The sequence below is a fragment of the Protopterus annectens genome, chromosome 6.part0 (assembly GCF_019279795.1).
Source record: "Protopterus annectens isolate FY-2018-M chromosome 6.part0, PAN1.0, whole genome shotgun sequence".
Taxonomy (NCBI): Eukaryota; Metazoa; Chordata; order Ceratodontiformes; family Protopteridae; genus Protopterus; species Protopterus annectens.
This window is the reverse complement of record NC_056737.1, coordinates 768,023,675-768,043,588: the sequence shown is the minus strand read 5'-3', so window position 1 is coordinate 768,043,588 and position 19,914 is coordinate 768,023,675. Positions and strand designations below refer to the sequence as shown.

General features: G+C 41.8%; 1 protein-coding gene across 1 annotated transcript in view; it reads right to left on the bottom strand.

The window, feature by feature from the left end:
* The window catches only part of ARID4A (AT-rich interaction domain 4A), an 877,572-nt gene that overhangs the window by 246,263 nt on the left and 611,395 nt on the right, over positions 1-19,914 (bottom strand). The window contains exons 17-18 of the mRNA XM_044073577.1: positions 13,945-14,139; positions 4,693-4,856 (exon numbers count right to left, since the gene is read on the bottom strand). Coding sequence (XP_043929512.1) covers positions 4,693-4,856; positions 13,945-14,139 — 359 coding nt within the window. The remainder of the gene's footprint in view (positions 1-4,692; positions 4,857-13,944; positions 14,140-19,914) is intronic.

Here is a 19,914-nt window from a genome sequence, read left to right as displayed (position 1 = left end):
GGATCCATGGAAACCTTGATCTTTGAGTTTGTCAGATCACAGACTTGCGTATCCAACTTTTTTTGAATCTTGGCAGGGGGACTACTACTGAGGGTGCCGAAGCCAAAGTCAAAGTCAAGGAATGAGCTGGAGACCTTTCCCGGGACTCCTTGTCTTTAGCTTGAGGGTCAACGTTTAATTTCTCTGACTTTTAGAAGGGGTTTGAGCCCCAGCCACCAAACAGGAAGTACAGGTCAAGAGACCCCGCAGAATTAATTTGTTCACTCAAGGTCCTAGAATTAAATCCCAAGCAAATGTTGCAGTTAATATCAAGGTGTGCCAGACCCAAACAATATAGACTTTCCCTGTGGGCATCAGAAGTTGGGATCTTATCCCACAGGAAATAAATTTTTTAAACCCAGAGGGTTCTTCTGACATCTTAAGACTACCTACCACGACAATACACAGCTGAAAACAAGTACCAAGATCTTAGCCAAAAAGCAGAGAAGCTATACTATTACACTAAAAGAAAACAGTCTATCTATACAGGCAGACTTTTTTTTAAAATAAAGGAAAGAAGTGAAAGGAAAAGAATGAAAACTACCAACAACAGCAGACAAAGTGCTCAAAAAGTACAAAAGAATACAACCTATGGTAACAAAAGAAGTACTGAAAACGGTGACTAATACTAAAAAGGAAGACAAAATTGCTAATTACACTAAAATATGGAACGGAGGAAGAAGAAAAGCAAAACACTAAATAAGTAACTCACAAACACCAGCAACAATGAAAAATCCAACAATTACTCAAAACACACTTGACAGCTAGAATCCACATCTGATACCCATGGCAACAAATGAGATCTAGGGTATGTTAGGTTGGTGGGGCATTATGGGGTAGAGAGGAGCTCGAGAGTTCTAGGATCCCATGATCTGGAAGAAGTGGGGGAGTCAGATCAGAGTCTCATATCAGAACCCATCAGTTGAGGAACAAATGAAAATGACATCATCATATGTAAAAACATCCATCTTTTAAGGCATGAATAAACCTCGAACATTTCAGAGGGTTTTTCTAAAAGTAACCTCCTTGGCAAGGATCCTATCAAGTTTCTATTATTCGGCATGTCTTGATAATTCCTAAGCAGACTTAAAACTTCCTGCACCTGCAACAGAATTTTGTTTAGCTATTACAATGAACTTCAGGGGCTTTACTATTAACTGATCAATAAGCAGTTGTGAACACTCAAAAATGATTAAAGATTAGCAAAATGTTTTTTTTCCTCAAGTAACCATTAAATATTTTAAGATAAATCAATAGTAGACATACCAGACCAACTACGAACTGTGGTGCACCCAAGTTAACTATTGCAGTCACTGTGGAAACTGGTAGTGGAATGAAATTACTTCTCAATAAGTACTGCAAACATAAGTCAGTTTGTAGCACATACACAGCCTGTGACCGAAACTCATTATTCAATTTTAAGTAAAGAATTTACCATGTACCGCCATTAGTAAACAGCATCTAGACACAACGGTGGCTTAATACTTTTGAGTGTGCATTATAAAAAATAATGCTAACACCACAACTCTTTTGAATATGCACCCTGACACTTAAATATTCTGATTAAGAACTACAAAATGTTTAAGAAAGAGCAACAAGCAACCTAGGGTATAAGCCGTGGTGGTGTAGCGGTAGCGTTGTCGCCTCACAGCAAGAGGTTCTCCCATTCGATTCTCAGCTGAAGCGCGCTCTGTGTGGAGTCTGCATGTCCTCCCCATGGTCGAGTGCCATTCGAAAGACATGCGTAGGGCGTGCCTTCGTTCAAGGTTGGGCATCGAGCTGGCACCTCGGCACCATAAAAATCTACTGCCAATCATTAGCGGACCAGAGTTCCGCTGTGGCAACCTCTAACCGGGAAAAGCCGAAAGAAGAAGAAGCAACCTAGGGGGAGGTGGATCTGGCATGTCTAACCCAGTTACTCCAAAGGTGGTGTGAGGAGGGACAGCATGTTAAGGCAGATGGACCTCTCTCGATTGTAAACTAGAACGAGAGGAAACACACACGCACACACATACACGTGCGCACGCACACACACACACACACACACACACACACACACACACACACACACACACACTTGCTTACTTTAATGTACATTAGCTCCATGGTTACACAACCATCATACAAAGACAATCAGATTTACGAAAAAATTCTTTCAAAAATGCTATCTGGTCAAAGCAGCTGCTGATGTAAACTGTGTAACCTGATATTGCAATTCCATGCCAACAAAATGACAGATGGTATAATTGTTACCAAAACAGTATCTGTTTTAGTAAAATCACTGTTGTAGAAGCATTCATGACATGGGAAATGACTACACACTACATCCACTCAACTGGCCAGCCTACTACAGATCCAAAGATATGGAATGGGGCCAGCTGCTTTCTAGTGCCAGGAAGTAAGGCTGTGACACACATAAAAAAAAAAAAAAAAAAACACACATACAAATGTATGAGAGTGGTGCAGAATATCCCATCAAGCCAGAGGTGACTTTCCCTGGTACTTGTCTCTCTCGAGGAGGTAAACTGAGTGGCAATCCCCTGCTCTGAACCGGAGGAATGTCCTGATTTTTTTCACATACTGGCAGACTTAAGTGTTCTAGATGTCCAGAGTGAGAATAGTCCTGGGCATTAGTATAGACAGAAGGGACTGCAAGGAAAACATTCTGAACTTCGGACCGTTAGGAAGAAATTTATCTTCAAAAGATCCAAAATGGGCTGTCCCATTGGTCATTTTTCTAGGGGCCCAGGAACAGCTTACAGCAGAAGCTTTTTCTCAGCTCTTCTGACAAGACACCTTCTATTGTTCCCTTAGGCCTGCGGAGTATAAACCCAGAGGCAAGACCAAATCCAGTTGATCATGGAAAAGGTGGCATCCACATAAAAGGAAGTAGGGCATTCAATTCTATTCTGTACTCTGAAGTTATGATACCGAAGATCAGTTCATCTGATATCAACTCAGATCAATCTCCCCTCTATGGCGGTGGTAGGGGGAGGTAGAATGGAAGGGGGAAGTGGAACCGAAAAGGGGAAGTGTCATCTTTGAAGCTACAACTGACTGGAGAACCCTGTCAAGAGTGGTTATCAGTAGGCCTCCTTGACATACCATTTTTTTTCTCAAAGGTTCTCTCTTTTGTCTAGCCTGCAGACCTTTTGTTTGACAGCAACAATGTGCAGACTACTTTACTGGAAAAAGAAGTCTCTCTCTCTCTCTACAACTTCTAACTGCTTACTATGGCACAGCAGGACACTAGTTGATATTGCTGGATCACTGTGGTTGGTTCTCAGCTGGAATGCCTTGTGTGTGTAATCTGCACAGTATTTATGTATCCATATGGATTTTCACTAGGTGCTCCAGTTTGTCCCACATTCAAAAGATGCGTCATAGATGACTTGGCAATCTTCTAAACTGCCTTTAGGTAAGCGTGATTGTGTGCACGTTCACACGTGTGTCCTGTGATGAGCTGGTTCTCCTTTCACGATGGCTTTCTACTGCTTGCACTCACCGAGTGCTGTTAACAGGTTCAAGCTCCCCTGTGATCTTGCACTGGATTAAGCAGATCATCATAAACTAAAAGACTGACTGAATAGCTTAATGAGTTTTTGTGTGCTTACGTGCCTCTCTCCTGTACTTAGAGACTGCTGACGGGTGACAGATGGCAAGTCTTCTCTTTCTTGGGTGCGGAGATGTCAGAATTCTTTCACTCCAGTATCTCTGAAATCACTTCATTCATTACAGCACCCCACAGCCACTTGGCTACTGATGGATGCAAGAGTCAGCAAGCAGAGAAACCATCAACCTAGCAGATTGGGGATTAAATTCACTAACCCCACATCCTGGTGGCTTTATGTGCACACTCTCAAGGCTGAAGTATGGCTCGCAGTGCTGGTCCAGTGATGCATGCTTTCTCGCACACATACATCAAATTCAACTACTACATTTGGCTACCTAGAAGTTCAAGTGCATGCTGTTGGCCCATGTGATGCTTGCTGCTCCACTCAGCCACCACCATTTGTTAAGTATTGCAGATGAACTGAGACACCCCTGTCGTCCACCATAACAGGTCATCCAGTAATTACTGCTCACACTCACTCAGAGTGGGTTTTCTAGCACCCAGGATGCCAACTGTTTCCCTCAATTCCATGGAGCAAGGTTCATAAGCATAACATTTATTAGGGAGGCAGGGGACTATACGTATATGAACAGAAGTGTGGAGGACTCTTTCCGCAATGAGAAAAACTGGTTATTTACTCACATTACTAAAATTAGTATTGCTTTGGAAGCCAATTTTGCTGGTTTTCACACTGTTTTGTGCTGTAAAACAGTTGGGTAGTTTTGTGAGTGAAGAGGATATGAAATTAATCCCTTATATTACCGAACTGACCTTGGGTTATAGTCAAGTTCCATGGAGTAGTGCTTATGTAGGCAATATTTATTACAGGGATGCTGGGGACAATATTCCCAATGAATGGGTGTGTGGAGAAACCTGCCCCTGTGGACAAAATATTTTGGGGCATTTACTGGCTTTAGTGAAAACATGAATTGCTTTGATAGTATTAATATGGTTTTCCTGGTTTCAATCAACAGTGTTTTTGCTGCTAGGCTGTTGTGTAGTTTTTAATGAGTGAAGATGCTGTGATACGAATCCCTAGCATTTATTTCTAGGGAAGCACTGAATGGCATGACCTTTAAAAAAGAGAGAGAAAAAAAAAAAACTTATCTTGCAGTTTACCTTTAATTTTCTATTGTATTTTCTTTTTCTTCCACCTTTTTCTGATGGCCAGATAATTCTATCAGGTTTCACCCATTCGTCATACCTATGAGCAAATTACAATAAAATTACTACCACCAGCAAAAATGGGTAAAAATGTGAATGCAACAGCAAAATCACAAATGATGAAAGTAAAGTACAAATCGGAGTCAACTTTATGACAATCACTTGTTCCTAAACACAGACAATAAAAACAGTCTGCACCAATACACAATTTACTTATTTAATTAATTTATATTTGCCAGATTGCTCAGCTGGGTGGTGGTCCCATTTCAAAACAGATTTCCAGAAAAACAGTCAATAATCAGTTATAAATGAACAAAGAATACAGTTCTTAAAGTTATGTGATAAAATTAGAAATGCACATGGTGGGCAAGGTAAGAAAGCTTTTGCAGGGATAGGTACCTCAGTACAAGCATGAACAATATGCAGAAGTATTAAGTAGCTTGAATGTCTATAGAAGCATAATGGACCGGCAGGTGTTTCAGCACAGCACAATGTGAACATGAAAGAAGTGTACATTATAACTAGGCACAAGTATAGGAAATTGGATACCCAATACATAATAATGGGTGACAGTTACCAACCTGAACCATACCACTTGGGTGACAACATAGTGAAGACTGAGAACTGTAATGTAATTTGGTTTCATAAGTTTGGCTACGGGTCAATGACCATCTAGGAATAAATATTGCAGAAAGAAATATCCAGGGAATTGTTATGGCTAAGCTTGTATAGGCCCTAGGGCCGGATAGCCTAGTACCAACCTATGAACATTCCCTAATTTCAGGTTCACATGCCAAAGCCCCTACCCAGTCATCAAAATTATTTTTTGAATATATTTAAGGACTTAAAATCCTCAAATGATCTGTAATTTGGGTAATCTTAATGTAAAACATGATTGTCTTAGTCTAGCCCTAAAACTTTACATTTGTAAATTAAGTTCCTTATTTCTTATAGCACAACATACCTGATAAAAAGTTCAATATCTAATATTCCTTACATGGACTTGTCATAAAATGCTATGTATGGCAAAATAAATTTGTTTCTTGTATAACACTAAGATCTATACATTTAAATATATGCAGCGTTCCTTATAAGACGTCACTTGGTTTTAATTTCTTGGTGTACCTCCCTCTTTGCAAATTCAAGGTACTGCAACTGTGTAAAACTGTAAATACAGAAGTTACTGTTGTATTCTAAAATACCAGTTGCATGTTTGCTTTGTACAACATTATCAGGCACCCAATATTCCTTGTATTTAGATTTTTAATATTAGACCAAATAGTTTCACAGAGCAGCTTCTCAAAGTGGCAGTATATCTAGTAAAGGAGATGTTGGCAGACATGTTTGTCCTGATTAGCAATGCCCCATTGCAAATTTTCCTCCAAGGAATGCATCTGAAAGCTGAAAATGGAACACTCAGGACACATGCTCCTTTCAAGGACTAGCAGGGAGGCTTGACACAGGTGTTTGCACGCACAGTGGAGCATAAGGGTACTACATGGATGAATAAACATACCTGCACACATGCAGCTTGCAATTTTAAAACATACTTAAATGTATTAATGACTTGTGCAAATTAAAAGTTGTCTCTCTGGATCTATTCATATTCCCAGCACTAGGCTCAATAAGTAAGCCATCACTCTTGATCAATAATATTCACCAATATGATGCAAAGAACTGCAATTGTCCAGTACGCTGACAACTCCACTTTATTTCACTCATCAAAAGATCTTCAAAGCCTAATATCTGAACTCGCCTTTATTTCACATTACTAACTTCTTAAATAAAGCAAAATGCACAAATAGAAAATAAGGGAGAACCCAGAACTGCTAAATTTTCAAAAATGCCACATAACACTTTCAAAAACAACCTGCAACCATACAAGGAGAATCAGATCTACTGTAATACTCTATGCAAGGAAATACCTGGCAGTAGCGAGTGATCATATGCTTAACTTTTAAGACCATACAGACATCACCACAGAAGACAACTACAGAACGTATGTTCTATACAGAATTAATAGACTTACAACTACAACCAAGAGAGATACAAACATCACTACTGCTATGTAAACTCAGTGCATTGGCTACTGAAATACCTAAAACTTCTGTACAATCCAAAATGATATCAACCTAGAACAAAACTGCAAAATCTGTAACTGCTCAGCCTTCAACAACCACTATACAGCTCTGAAGAAAATGAAATGGATGAACGTGGAAAGTAAGCATGAAAAGCGAAGTGCAAAATAACCAAACTGATTGATAATCAACCCTACCCAGTGTCTTAAAACGGCAAACTACTATCAGACATGTACATTCACTCACCCAACCAATATTACTTGAATACTAACAAAACTAACTCAAAGATGGGTCACAGTGCACCTAGTTACTCCCTTCCAAAACAATGAACTCTACCATTGCTTTAAAAACCAAGTTCAAGCTTTTAAAAAGTCTCAAACTTGCTCAAGGGCTTTCTCACATATGGGGTCCTAAGACCTTATAAAGCATAGCCAACTGTCCAAACAGTTTATTTTTCTCTCAAGTATCTGACAGTTTTTACTCAATTCTACCACAATGTTTTCCTTATGCTACTCTGCATTACCAAGCATCTTGTATAACCTCACTCTCCCTTTCTCTCATTTCTATTACACCAAAACACTACCAATCCACACTTACCCTCGTATTTCTTCTTGGAACACATTTTTGTTCTTACCCTTTGACACCAGAATACAATAAACCCATGTAGTAGAGAAGTAGCTCAGATAATCACCAAACAAAAACATATAAACACAGCTGCATTGAAACCCCATCTTTTTACCTTCATGGGAAATTATCAGTTTAATCAGATTTTCTAGAAAGTTAAGTTTGTCCAAATAGAAATATCAGCTATCTGAGCATCCAGCAAATAAAGAATTCTTTCCCTCCTATTAGGAGGGTTAAGAAAACCGTTATAAATGAATGGACTGGTTTAAAGACATTCATTTATGACTTTAGGTATGAAAGGATTAATCCAAAGGGAAACCCTGTCTATGTGAAAAATGAGGATAGGGAGAGACGCCATAACAACTTGGAACTCAGATTCTTTTTAAAAAAGCAAAAGCCACTAACAAAGCAGTTTTTTATGTGCAGAATTTTAAAGGAAGAGAGTTAACTTTTTCAATGCAAGTACAGGTCTCAAGGGGGAGGAATGTATTTTCTTGGAGGCTTGATATGAAGGACACCTTTTAGGAATCGTCTGATCTCATAGGGTGAAGAAAGAGGAGGATCCATATGCCAAGCAGGCAGAACTGGATGACGAATGCCACTTAATGGAAGTGTATGACGGGCCAGATTTGAGCAGCTCACGCAAGTATTTGAGGATGATCGAGATACTCGTTAGTAGGGGTCCTTTCATTTCTTTTGGCAACAAATTAAAAATGTCCTCCATATGGAAATATAAGATTTTTATTGCAACATGTTTTCTAGCCACATGTAACAAAGTAAATTCTCTTGGAAATAAAAATGTGCCAGAATGGTATCAAAAACCTGTTACCCAACTCTGTGAAGTTCCCAACTGATGGGCAATATGTAGGAAGATCCCTCTCTTTAGCATCTATTAATGATGCTCTGCCTTGGACATGATCAAGTAATTTGCCATAGAGTTAATCTATAATCTTTAATCTGATGCAACTTGCATAGAAAACAGACACAATCTCCTAAACCCTCAGGGCTAACCTGCAGAGATGCGTCTGGCAAAATATGTAGAGTCCGTGGAGACCACAGATGAAGGGTTTAAAGGGCTAAGATCAGGGCTTTAATTTCCTTATTTATTACATCTGAACCTGTTCTGTCTTGACCATGCCCAGAGAAGACACTCCCCAAGACTTTCTGATGGGCACCAAGAACGAGAAAGGGTACTCCAGGTTTGACTGACATCTGCTTGAGCCATAAATGAAATTATTTTTCTTTATGAAGTGCAAGAGAGGAATCATGAAGTTCAGTGTGACAATGCTGTACCCAAACTGACTTGAGGTACCACAAAATCTTCCTCATGTGGAGTTTGGCAAATGGGATCATCTGTATTGCTGAAGCCATGAAGCCCAGGGCTCTCAAAATCTCTCTTGCAGAGGTCAATTCTAAGTTAAAAGGGAAGAGGAAAATGGCATTCTACCCTGAAGGAAATATGTTGTGCACAAGTGCTCAGTTTAGCATCCTAAGGAAACATTTTTTTTTTTTTTTTTAAATAAAGCTTGGATTAGAAGATTGCATTTAGAGTATCATGGATTAGTTGGAGCCTGCAGAATGCTATCACAGGGGCTAAACATGTGATACCCTTGGGGCTATAGAAAGATGAAAAGAAAGCAGAAAGTTGAAAATGAAATCCAAGAGCACAAAATCTGAAGATTTTTTGTTGATCTGGACGAATAGAAATGTGAAGATGTGGTAAACAGAAAGGCTTAAGGAAGAATCACAGAAACACGACTTTCAAGAGATCTTGGATTTTGGAAATCATAGGAAACTGTGCAAAGTTTGTCTCAATATGTAATCTTTTCTTTGAGCAAAGGATAACCCCGAATACAATCCTTGCCCTTTTTGGTGATGAGAGATTAATTTTATGCTTCCCCGATGGAATAAGTATCCTAAGACTGCAAATCACAGGTTTTGTTTAGGGAATTCCAGAAGAAAATGGGGGGAGGTCTCAAGTCAGTTAGTACACCTTCTGGAATCTTCAAAGTGGCAGGGACAGAGTTTCCCTGAAAGAAAGGCAAGCAGTTGGTTAAAGAGGAAAACGGGTGGGGGCATTGAGGTTGGTAGTCTTAAGTACAAGTCTCGCCTCCAAAGGATCCTTTTGGTCCTTTGAATTCTGATTTAGGTTTCTCCTACCTCTTCCTTTTAGAGATTTTTTTTTTTACCTTTTTGCTTCAAGTTTTGGCCTTTGTAAAAGAAGCATCCAGCTGTAGAAGGGTAATTCATTTGAAATTGTGGCACAGGAAAAAGAAACAAAGTTGACAAAATCTTGCATGAATTTCTCCTTTCTTACACATTTTTTAAATTTTCAGCAGATGTTGGACCAAAAAGAAGGTCCTTCTGAAAGGTGCATATAGCAACTTAGCCTTAACTTTATTACATAAAGTCCATCAACATAGCCATGAGTACTTCCTTAAAACCATTCCAATTGCTGATGCACGAAAACAGGCATCAGCAGCATCACAGCCACATTTTACTGAATGTCTTGCTACCCATGTGACAGAACTAAGCCTAGGCAATGAAGGGGTTTTATTATCAGAGCCAGGAATGTTTGAAATTAGATTGTTCAGGTTATCAAAAATAGACAACAGATATCAGAGCACGAGTCTGCTAGTTTATGGCACAGAAAGGAAGAATGGCAGAGATGTATACATTTTTCCCCACAAATATCCATATCCCTACTACCCTGTAGGGGTATAGCATTTGTAGAGGGCGAGGTGTGTGTAGACAGTAGGAATATAGATCCTTAGAGTCAACTTAAGTTACAGTAGGATCCAAGAAAGGATTTTTGTACAATATATGAGAATTTGGGACAAATTTTTTTAGGAGCAGGTGGCTGTGTATAAGGAGTCAGGGAAGTAGACAAGTTATCGTGAAAAAGTATCCTGCACAGAAGGGATAGCCGAAGGCTTAGGGACCTCCACTTTACTAGGTCATACCACTTCTTTCATACTTCAAAAACTTTGCTTACCTTCCCAGTGGATGTGTTGCATCATTTTTAAAACAGTATCACCAAAGACAAGTCACCCAAAGGAGAGTCAGAAGAAAGTGCATCTTCATCCGCTGACGTGTTTCCAGTAGGAGAGGATCAGTGAGGAATAAGCTAAAGGTTTCTCATCCAAATCTGAAGAAAGCTCTTCTATAGTATCCCTCTTCATTTTTTATATAAACACCTTTACCAAAATTAAATACCAAAACATAGGTAACACACATTAATACAAAAGAAAAACTATCAACGTGTTTCCAGTTACATTATACATCACATACATTGTTTTCATATCTATCAAGCCAACATTACAGAAATTGCTCAATTCCTGGCTTCTCTTAAACCTCACTCCTCAGCATTATTCTGCATATATTGTTACCACAACTTCCATTCATTTCTATGCAATTTGCTCCTTCCCTTTACAAAAGATCTCACTTCTAGTTCTTTTAGCTCTGTTACAATATTCAATACTTCAAAATCTAAACCAACTGTATTTGATTTCCATTTTCTGGTAAATGTTTTTTTTTTTTTTTTGGCAGCCATCAGAATTAAACTCAACAAGGCCTTACTATGTCTAGGCAATTCAGATACGGTGTCCCAGCTTAAAATAATCATTTCCTTAGTTACACCCACTTAATCACAAAATATATTGCTGACACAGTACTCTGTAGGGAATTTCATATAGTATGACAACTCATTACACTCCCCGAGTATGTTCCTAGTTACCAATTTCTTCCCCATAACACTTCCAATATTTGCCATCTACCCAAGGAAAAAGTCTGCCTGAAGTATAAAAACACCCATGCAAACACTTCCATGCAAAAATCCTAAACCTTTTAGACTTTTTTGCATACATGGTAGCTATATGTATGTCTTCCCATTGTTCCCTTGAAAACTGCTTATCCAATCTCTCTTCCAGGTCTTTTCTAATCTCCTCTGATTGATTTGTATGGCTACGATGTAATATTTTAAATGCCCTTCAATTATTCTTTTTTTTTTCCTCTCAACAGCACCTTCTGTTCTAGAGTCAGCTGAAAATATCAGATCAGGCCTTTCACTTAGGATTCCCCTATCACTTTTCTTTGTTTATACATCAACATCAATTTCTGGTAAGAAAGGCAGTCTCTGGCCTGCTGTCCAAATGTCTCCTTGGTCTCATCCCATTCTATTACTTTTTCCCTCCCTATTTGTTCCCAATATGGTGACTTCTTTGCCAGTTTTCTTCAATAAATTCTAGCCCCCTCTTGTCTATTCTCTGTACCCCTACTTACAGTCTTCCTTGCTGGCAACATTTCCTTTTCCTTTCTTGTGCTGGCAAGGTTCGTAGACTACTTTCTGCTACTTTATAAATATAATATTTTGTATAGTTATTATTCTCCTTAAGAATGTGCATCCAAAATCTCTCACAGTCAATCCTCTTCCTTTTTTGAGAAGTAGAAGAAGATGTGGAAAGAAAAGAGATGGCTTCAATGTCATAAGAGTTTTGAAAAGCCCTCAAGAAAAATTATACCACTCCTGTTGCAGATCAGATGAGGAAGTATACTTTGTTTTCAGATTCATATTTATGAGTGTTAGAAATGATAAGAGATCTGGCAGACAGCTAATATACCCCAAAAGGGTACCCGGGATGTCTTCACAAACAAGGAGTTACACTATATTTACGACTTCCACAGATATCACCAGCAAGGGTTCCCCTTTCAAAGCTGTGCCGGCCATCTGATCAGCTAAAGGGCGCATACTCAGAAGCTGCCCATTGTCAGATTCAGGGTGGTGTTACAAGTTGGAGCAAGGAAAGAAGATTAATGGTCTGAGAGCTCATTATGTGACTCGGAGATGTCTGGCTCCAACCACACAGCGGTAACCTCTGAAAGTTTAGATTTCTTAGCTTTCTTATGTGGCTGCTGGGCGGAAGTCTGAAAGATACAACTCTAAGGCTATCCTACCTCAAAAAAGCTCCTTAAGTCGTTGGTTCTCTAAATAGACCTTCAGATATGCCAAGTGACTTCTAATAGGGACAAAAGACTTGCAAACAGAGCACTCACTAAAGTTATGATTTGAACCTAGTAGGAAAAACACTTAATATAACTACCTTTGCAGGAAAAGAATCCTGCAACAGTTATATTTTTCTCTCTTCAGCTGACATGAAAAGAAAAAGACAAAATTAGTCAGAGCTATTAAAACAGGAAGACTCCTCAATAGGAAATTTATGAGCCAACAATGACTGGAAATTTACACAGGCCATACGGCTGACAGACAGTTGAGAAACAGTCTTTCTTGGGCTGGGAGTGAGAAAGTTCTGAGGAACTTTATGGCCATACATCCCTTATGTATAGCTGGTACTCTACTGCATAGATCTGATGTACATCACAAGGGGAAGGCACCCAAGCTTTGGTATACTGGCAGGATGTACTCCACCCTGGGCAGGACACTTCCCATTAGAGAGCAATACTCAAATATTAATCAAAGGATATTAAAGAGGCCAGTGGCCTCTCTACAGTCAATCAACAGGCCATTCCAAAACGTACATTTTCTGGTACTATCTGTAGGTTGCTATGTCCAACAAAGTCCATTCTTCAGCATTTTATTAGTTACAACAAAGGTTTTCAACATCATGGCTTTAGTACCAACCTATGAACCTATATTCACCCAGAGGATCATGTCAGTTGCCCTGCTAGACAGGGGTCCAAAGAAGTAAATACTGTGGGAAGAAATATCCAGGGAATTGTTATGGCTAGGCTTGCATAGGCCCTAGGGCCGACAGCCTAGTACCAACCTATGAACCTATGTCAAGCATAGTAGAGCCTACTCTAAATGATTTACAGCGTCACCTCCAGCTTGCAATGAAGGGAGTACTAAACATCCTTAAAATGATCAGCGGATGATTTTCTTAAGCACACCACAGCTCTCTACAGGCTTGCTCCAGAATTATGGAAAAAGTCAAAAATAATGGGGAAACAAAGACCCAAAATCAAGAACTGTTAACATTACACATGAATTAGAGTAATATTTCACACATCAGGTACTGCAGTAACATGCATTAATGTCCAGCATTACTGAATGTAGTATTAAGTGATTTACCATAAAATGGAAAATTTTATGAAGAATAGGGCAGAGACCAAAAACATGATGCATAATCAGGGATGTTCTGCAAAATCTGGGAGAACTAAAATGCAGATCATCAGGCACTCCCATCCAACCAAAACATATCAATCCGTTTGCAAACGTGGGTTAATCCAAACAGCAGAGCTGCCACTCAACTGTGCAGTTATACCTGGCACTCACACTAATTTTCATGTCTGCAAATAGTTCATCAGGAGCTTAGAAATGCATTTTCCACTTTTTTCATGGAGATCTCAATTTAATCCAAAGTCAAAATTACAAATTAAGTACTGGGTAATGAAATACTGTAGTCTTACCTTACATTCCAGCCATAGTAGTGCACTAAATAGAGAGTTTCTCCATTGTCATTTTCACTACTCTTGATATTAGCTTCATATATCTTCTGTGTTTTTCCACGTCCATACTTCACTTTCACTTTAGTTCCTGCTAAAAAGAGGTCCAGATTTCCCTCACGCTTTTCCTCATCTGACTCTCTGTTTTCACTTTCCTCCCTGGACATTAAAAATAAAAAAGGCAACTCAATCAAACAGTATAAAAACAGCTACTTAAAGGCCAATGATTATATAATAAAAACAAACATTTCTGATTACCCAATGTGCGTTTCATCTTCCATTACAAATTTTTGTGTGTGCATAGAAAGCAATAAATAAATCACTAAAAAAGTACAGATGTCTGAGGGGGCAAACCATGAAGTGCAGCTGTGTTAGAAACTTACCATAATAGTAAATGTTAAAGTAGCTTCACTGTTACACAGCCTTCACACTTGCGACATGCACTGCTGGGCAGGAGGCCCACAGCCAGCCAGTCTTCCTAATCTCTTCCCCTCCCTACAGCTTCAGATGACTCCCTTCTTTCCAGCACAAGGACATCAATAGCAAAAAAAAAAGTGCATCGGCCAACACCCTTTTTGGATCTTTCTTGGATTGGCAGACCCAAAGGAGAAGCTAGCCCACCCCAGTGCACAATGCTCTAAGGTGGTTGCCCCAGTGCCAGTCAAATACACCCCAAGATGATTAACTGGGAAGCCTCAGAGAGAGGGGCTCACAAACAGAGGACAGTGCCTGGTTTTATAGACAGGAATGGGAACATGAACAGATAGGGGTGCCACCTCAACTCCAGGTGGAGGAGTCACAAAAGGGGGTGGTGGGAGGGAACATGAACTAAAAAAAAGGTTATGTACGTTATGTACTCACCATAACATTCCATCCGAGCCGTTGCTTTTCATTTGTCTTCAACCTGTTGAACACAGATCTGGTACGGATCAGACTTTGATACAATTTCCAGCATCGGATCCAAGCTCAAAGCTCCTCCCCTACCCATAATACCAGTCTCCCTCCTCCAGTCAGCTCGAGTTTGCTGCAGACAGTAGCACCCCAACCTAACCCTATGCCTAAAACCCTGGCATTAGCACCCATTAGCTCAATAATGAAAAAGGTTTGCCAGAGTAGGGACTTTGTCACTTCCATCTGGTCCACTACACAGCCCACACAAGGAAGGGGGAAAAAGGGAGAGAGATGAAGACGAATGAAAAGCAGCAACTCAGATGGAACTTTATGGTGACTACATAACTATTTGAAGTTGTTGTTTTCATCTGATCTTCAACCTGTGGGACAGAGTCCCCAGCTACCAAACAGCCCTGGGAGCTTCTCATGGAAGGATGTTCTGGAGCATGGCTGAGCCAAAAGATGCCCTGCCTGTGAAAAGGAGATCCAATTTGTAATGAGAGGTAAACATATGTGATGACGCCCAAGTAGCTGCAGAGCAAATGTCATCCAAGGAAACCCTAGACCAAAAGGCTGCAGAAGTAGCTACAAACCTGGTAGAATGCACCCTGACATGACCTGATGGGGACAATCTTTGGCTCGATAAACCAACCCAATGCAGTCAGAGATCCAATGAATAATAGTTACTTTCGATACAGGTTTTCCTAAGAAAGGCTTTGAAATGGAAACAAAAAGCTGATCAGACTTATGAAAGGATTTTGTTCTATGCAAACAGAAGAGCAGTTGCCTGTGAACATCAAGCATGTGCAATTTACAGTTTCCCTTATTCTGGAAGCTCGGAAAGAAAACAGGGAGATAGATTACCTGGTTAATGTTAGACTCAGATGCCACTTTTGGAAGGAATGAGGGATTCAACCTTAGAGAACCCCTGTCTTTATGAAACACCATATAAAGGGCTTGACAGATAAAGCCTGGATCTCAGACACTCTCTTGGCCGAGGTAATAGTGACCAGAAAAGCAGTCTTCCAAACAGGAGCTGCAAATCAAGTGTAGCTGCTGGTTCAAATGGGGGAGAAACCAAAGCTTGTAGTACTAATGTAAGATCCTAAAAGGGAGTTGGGGTCCTTGACTGGAGCCTAAGTAAAAAAGTATCTTTCAAAAAGGCTTTACAAAGCCTGGAAGAAGCCAAAGAAGCCAAATTCTCTCCTATGTGAAAACTGGAGATCACTGCCCATTGTACCTTTAGCGTAGAAAAACTAGCGCCATGATTAAAAATATTCACTAAAAACTCCAAAATGGAGTGGACAGGAGCAGTAAAGAGTTCCAGATCATGCTGAGAAGCATATATGAAGAAACATTTCTAATTACTGAAATAAACCTTCCTGGTGGAAGACCTGTGAGCCGCTACCAAAATCTTTTTTACAGAAGACAGTCCGGGATTCTTAACTATCACTGGAACTGGAGCAGCCAAGCCGTGAGCTTCAGGGTGACTAAATCTGGGGGCGGAATACCTGAGGGATGTGTGATCAGATTTGGGACTGGGTCTAGTCTCCAAGTGGGACACACTGCATGAGACCACAGAGAGGGGAACTAAACTTGGAGAGGCCAGAAGGGGGCAATGAGGATCACCAAGCTCCCCAGCCATCAAGCTTTCTGAATGAATTTCAAAATTAGAGGGAGTGGAGGATAAGCATACAGTAGACCGCAGGGCCAAACATGAACTAGAGTGTCTCTGGGGGACTCCCCTGGAGGAGGGCTCAGAGCAAAATACTAGCTGTACTTCGCTCTAAGAGAGGCAAAGAGATCACAGCAAGGCTGACCCCACTTTAGAAAGATCTGCTTCGCTACTGAATTCAGACACCACTCGTAAGGCATCAGAATAGATCTGCTGAGCCTGTATATTGGACCCCCCCCAGAATGTGTGCTGCCACCAGAAATAGGCCAGAGGAAATCACCCACTCCCACAATCTCATAGCTTTGCGAAAAAGGGGGTAAAGAGCTGGTTCCCCCATTTGTTGATGTACTAGACTACAGACATATTGTCTGTCTGGATGGCAATTGTCTCTTGGGGAAGGTGGGCATGTAGAGCTTGCAACACCAACAGCACTGACCTCATCTCCAGGACATTGATATGCAGATGGGTCTCTAGAGAAGACCACATGCCTTGGACTGTCCTTCCCATGCAATGGCTCCCCTCACCACCACCAAAGCAAGGAGGCGTCTGTGGTCAACGGGGCGGGAAGAATAAATGGATGGTCCATTAGATGATCCAGGGACTGAAGCCACCAGAGGAGCGAATCCCTGCAAGCTCGAGATAACCAAACTGGATGAGACAAGGGCAGGTCTAGCAATGACCACTGAACCACCAGAGTCCATCGGAGAACCCTCATATGGAGGCGATTCATTGGAATAAGAGTAATCATGGCCACCATGGACCCCAACACCCGAAGAACTGAATCCACAGGGGGATACTGTGTTTAAACAATGCAAGAGACATTATGTCACAGGAATAACAGTCTGTCCGGAGTTAGAAACACCTTGCTTTGGATAGCATCTAAGTGAGCCTCAATATAAAAAAATCAAGAAATTGTATTAGTACCAGTTGGGACTTGTTGAGATTTATTGTTATGCCGAGGTGGTGAGTGGTCTTGAGATCCCTGGCTTGACACAGTAGATGCCTGGAGGGGGCAGAAAGGAGCCAGTCATCCAGGTAGGGGAAGAGCTGGAACCCCTGCAGCCACAGGTGAACCGGCACTACTGCCATCACTTTGGTAAACACCCTGGGAGAAGTGGTGAGCCCACAGGAGAGCACTCTGAAATAATAATGACTGGCTCCCAGCTGGAAGAAGAGGAACCTCCGAGAGCATCTGTGCATCTTGATATGATAGTATGTGTCTTGGAGGTCCACCGAGCACATCCAGTCATTTATCGGCAGAAAGGGCAGAATGGACTGGAGAGTGACCATCCGAAACTTTGTCTTGGCGACTGACAAGGTTAAGGTTGAAAGATTCAGGATGGGTCTAAAGTCCACCTTTTTCTTTGGCACTAAAAACAACCTGGAATAGATGGCTGATCTGGACTGGTCTGGGGGGATGGGATGGATGACTCGCTTTTCAAGCAGCTTGGAAATTTCCACTGCTGCCTCCTTCCATTGCATGGGTGTGATGTCAGGGAGGTGTTTGGGAGGAACTGGGGGTTGAAGGAAGGGGATAGAGTATTCTTTGGATATTATCTACAACACCCAACAACGGTCTGTGATAGACTCCTAGCCTGTTTAGATGCAGAGAAAGACATCCCCCAACTGCCTCCAGAGACAAGCGACAAGCAGACAGGCAACCTTTTGGAGCTGCTGCAAGGGTCTTGTCTGGGAAAGAATCTAGAGACCCTTGATTCCTCAAACCCCCACTGCCACAAGGATGGTGTCTATTGTATCCCCCTCTGCCTCTGGGTGAAGGCGAGTCCTGAGCATTGTGGGAAAAACCCAGAGACTATTGGAACCACATCTTCTTCACCCAACTCTGATTCCGGGAAAAGGATCACTGTGGGGTATAGAAGCGAATCCCGACAGCAGACAAGGTCTTCCAGTCTTTCTCACTCTGGACTAGGGTGTCTTGAACGATCTTACCAAAGAGTGTGCAACAGTCATAAGGGGCATTTGTAAACGATGCCTTGAAGCACTCCAAGAAAGCACAAAGCTGGAACCAAGCGTGACGCCTGATGGCAACGCCTGTGCCAGCCCCCCTAGAAGCACCTTCAGTAGCGTGTGACAGGAACCTCATAGAAGTGTTTGATATCAAATTAGGGTGGCCATAGGGAGAACACCTTCTCTGCCAGCATGGACCCCTGGAGCAGACTCGGCAACCTCTTTGACCAGGTCCTGCTGAATCTGATGACATGTGCCATGTAATTCAGCACACACAAGCAAACATGGCTGAAATGCAAGTTGCTTCCCAAAACAGACTATGGACTGTAAAACACGCTTAAGTGAGCTCTTTCATGGTGGCCGATGCAACCACCATGGCAACTACCAGAGATCCCTTATACCAGTGTTGCCTATCCAATGGAGTGCTGAAAAGTTTGTCAGGGTGCTTGGGGTTAGGCTCCACCGTGTCTGGTTCCTTCCATGCCTGGATGAAATTAAGTCCAGAAGAGGATACACAGGAGGGGACACCCGGTAGATAGAGGGTCCTGTGCCAAACACCTCCAGGAACACAGACTCATCCAGGTTGGGTGTTTGGGTAAACCCCCCCCCCCGAGCTGGCACAGGACTTCCATAAGGTCTCTGAAGGAGACATCATCTGGGGGTGACTGGGGGGAAACCTCCCCTCCCTCCAAAGTCAGTGTCTTCTGTGAGGGACACTGGTGGGGAGTTCAAGTGCCTCCTTTTCCACATATGTTTCCGAGGGAGCTCCTCTGGGGGGGGGGGTCTCTGGGAAGGACTCGGAAACCTCAGACAGTTCCGAGAGGTAAGTCCATGGGGCGGAATGGCGACAACCTGCCCCAGAGGGGGGCAGGATGGCAGATTCCAGACCAGAAAGAGAGGGAGCCAGGATGGACTGGGAGGAAGATGTCAAGGGTCTTGACGGAGCTGAGAGAACCCTCTCCACCATATCAAAGGCAGAGGGCAAACGAATCCCTGAAGGTGTGGCGAGTAGCACCAGATCAGTCACCCTCTGCATTAACAGAGAAGCCGGAGCAGAGCCTCCAGGCACAGAGACTCTGAGTGGAAAGTCTGACTCCGAAAACCTCAAAGCCGACACCACCCCCTCAGATCCAGCAACCAGACTATGGCTCAGAGAGTTGGACAGCCAAAAAGGGTCAGAGTTAAACCACTCAGGAAATGGCTGGCATTGAGATACCTGGAACCACCGGCGCCGACGTCTCAATGCCAGGAAACTTCAGACCCAATGACTCAGAAGCCATGGGTCGAATCGGAGAAGGAGCAATGGGAAGAAAAACAGACTACAGGCTCCCAGCCCCGGAAGGGGAGGGAGCCAACAAGATTCCCAACTCGATCTGGGTCCGGATGAACATCTGCATCAT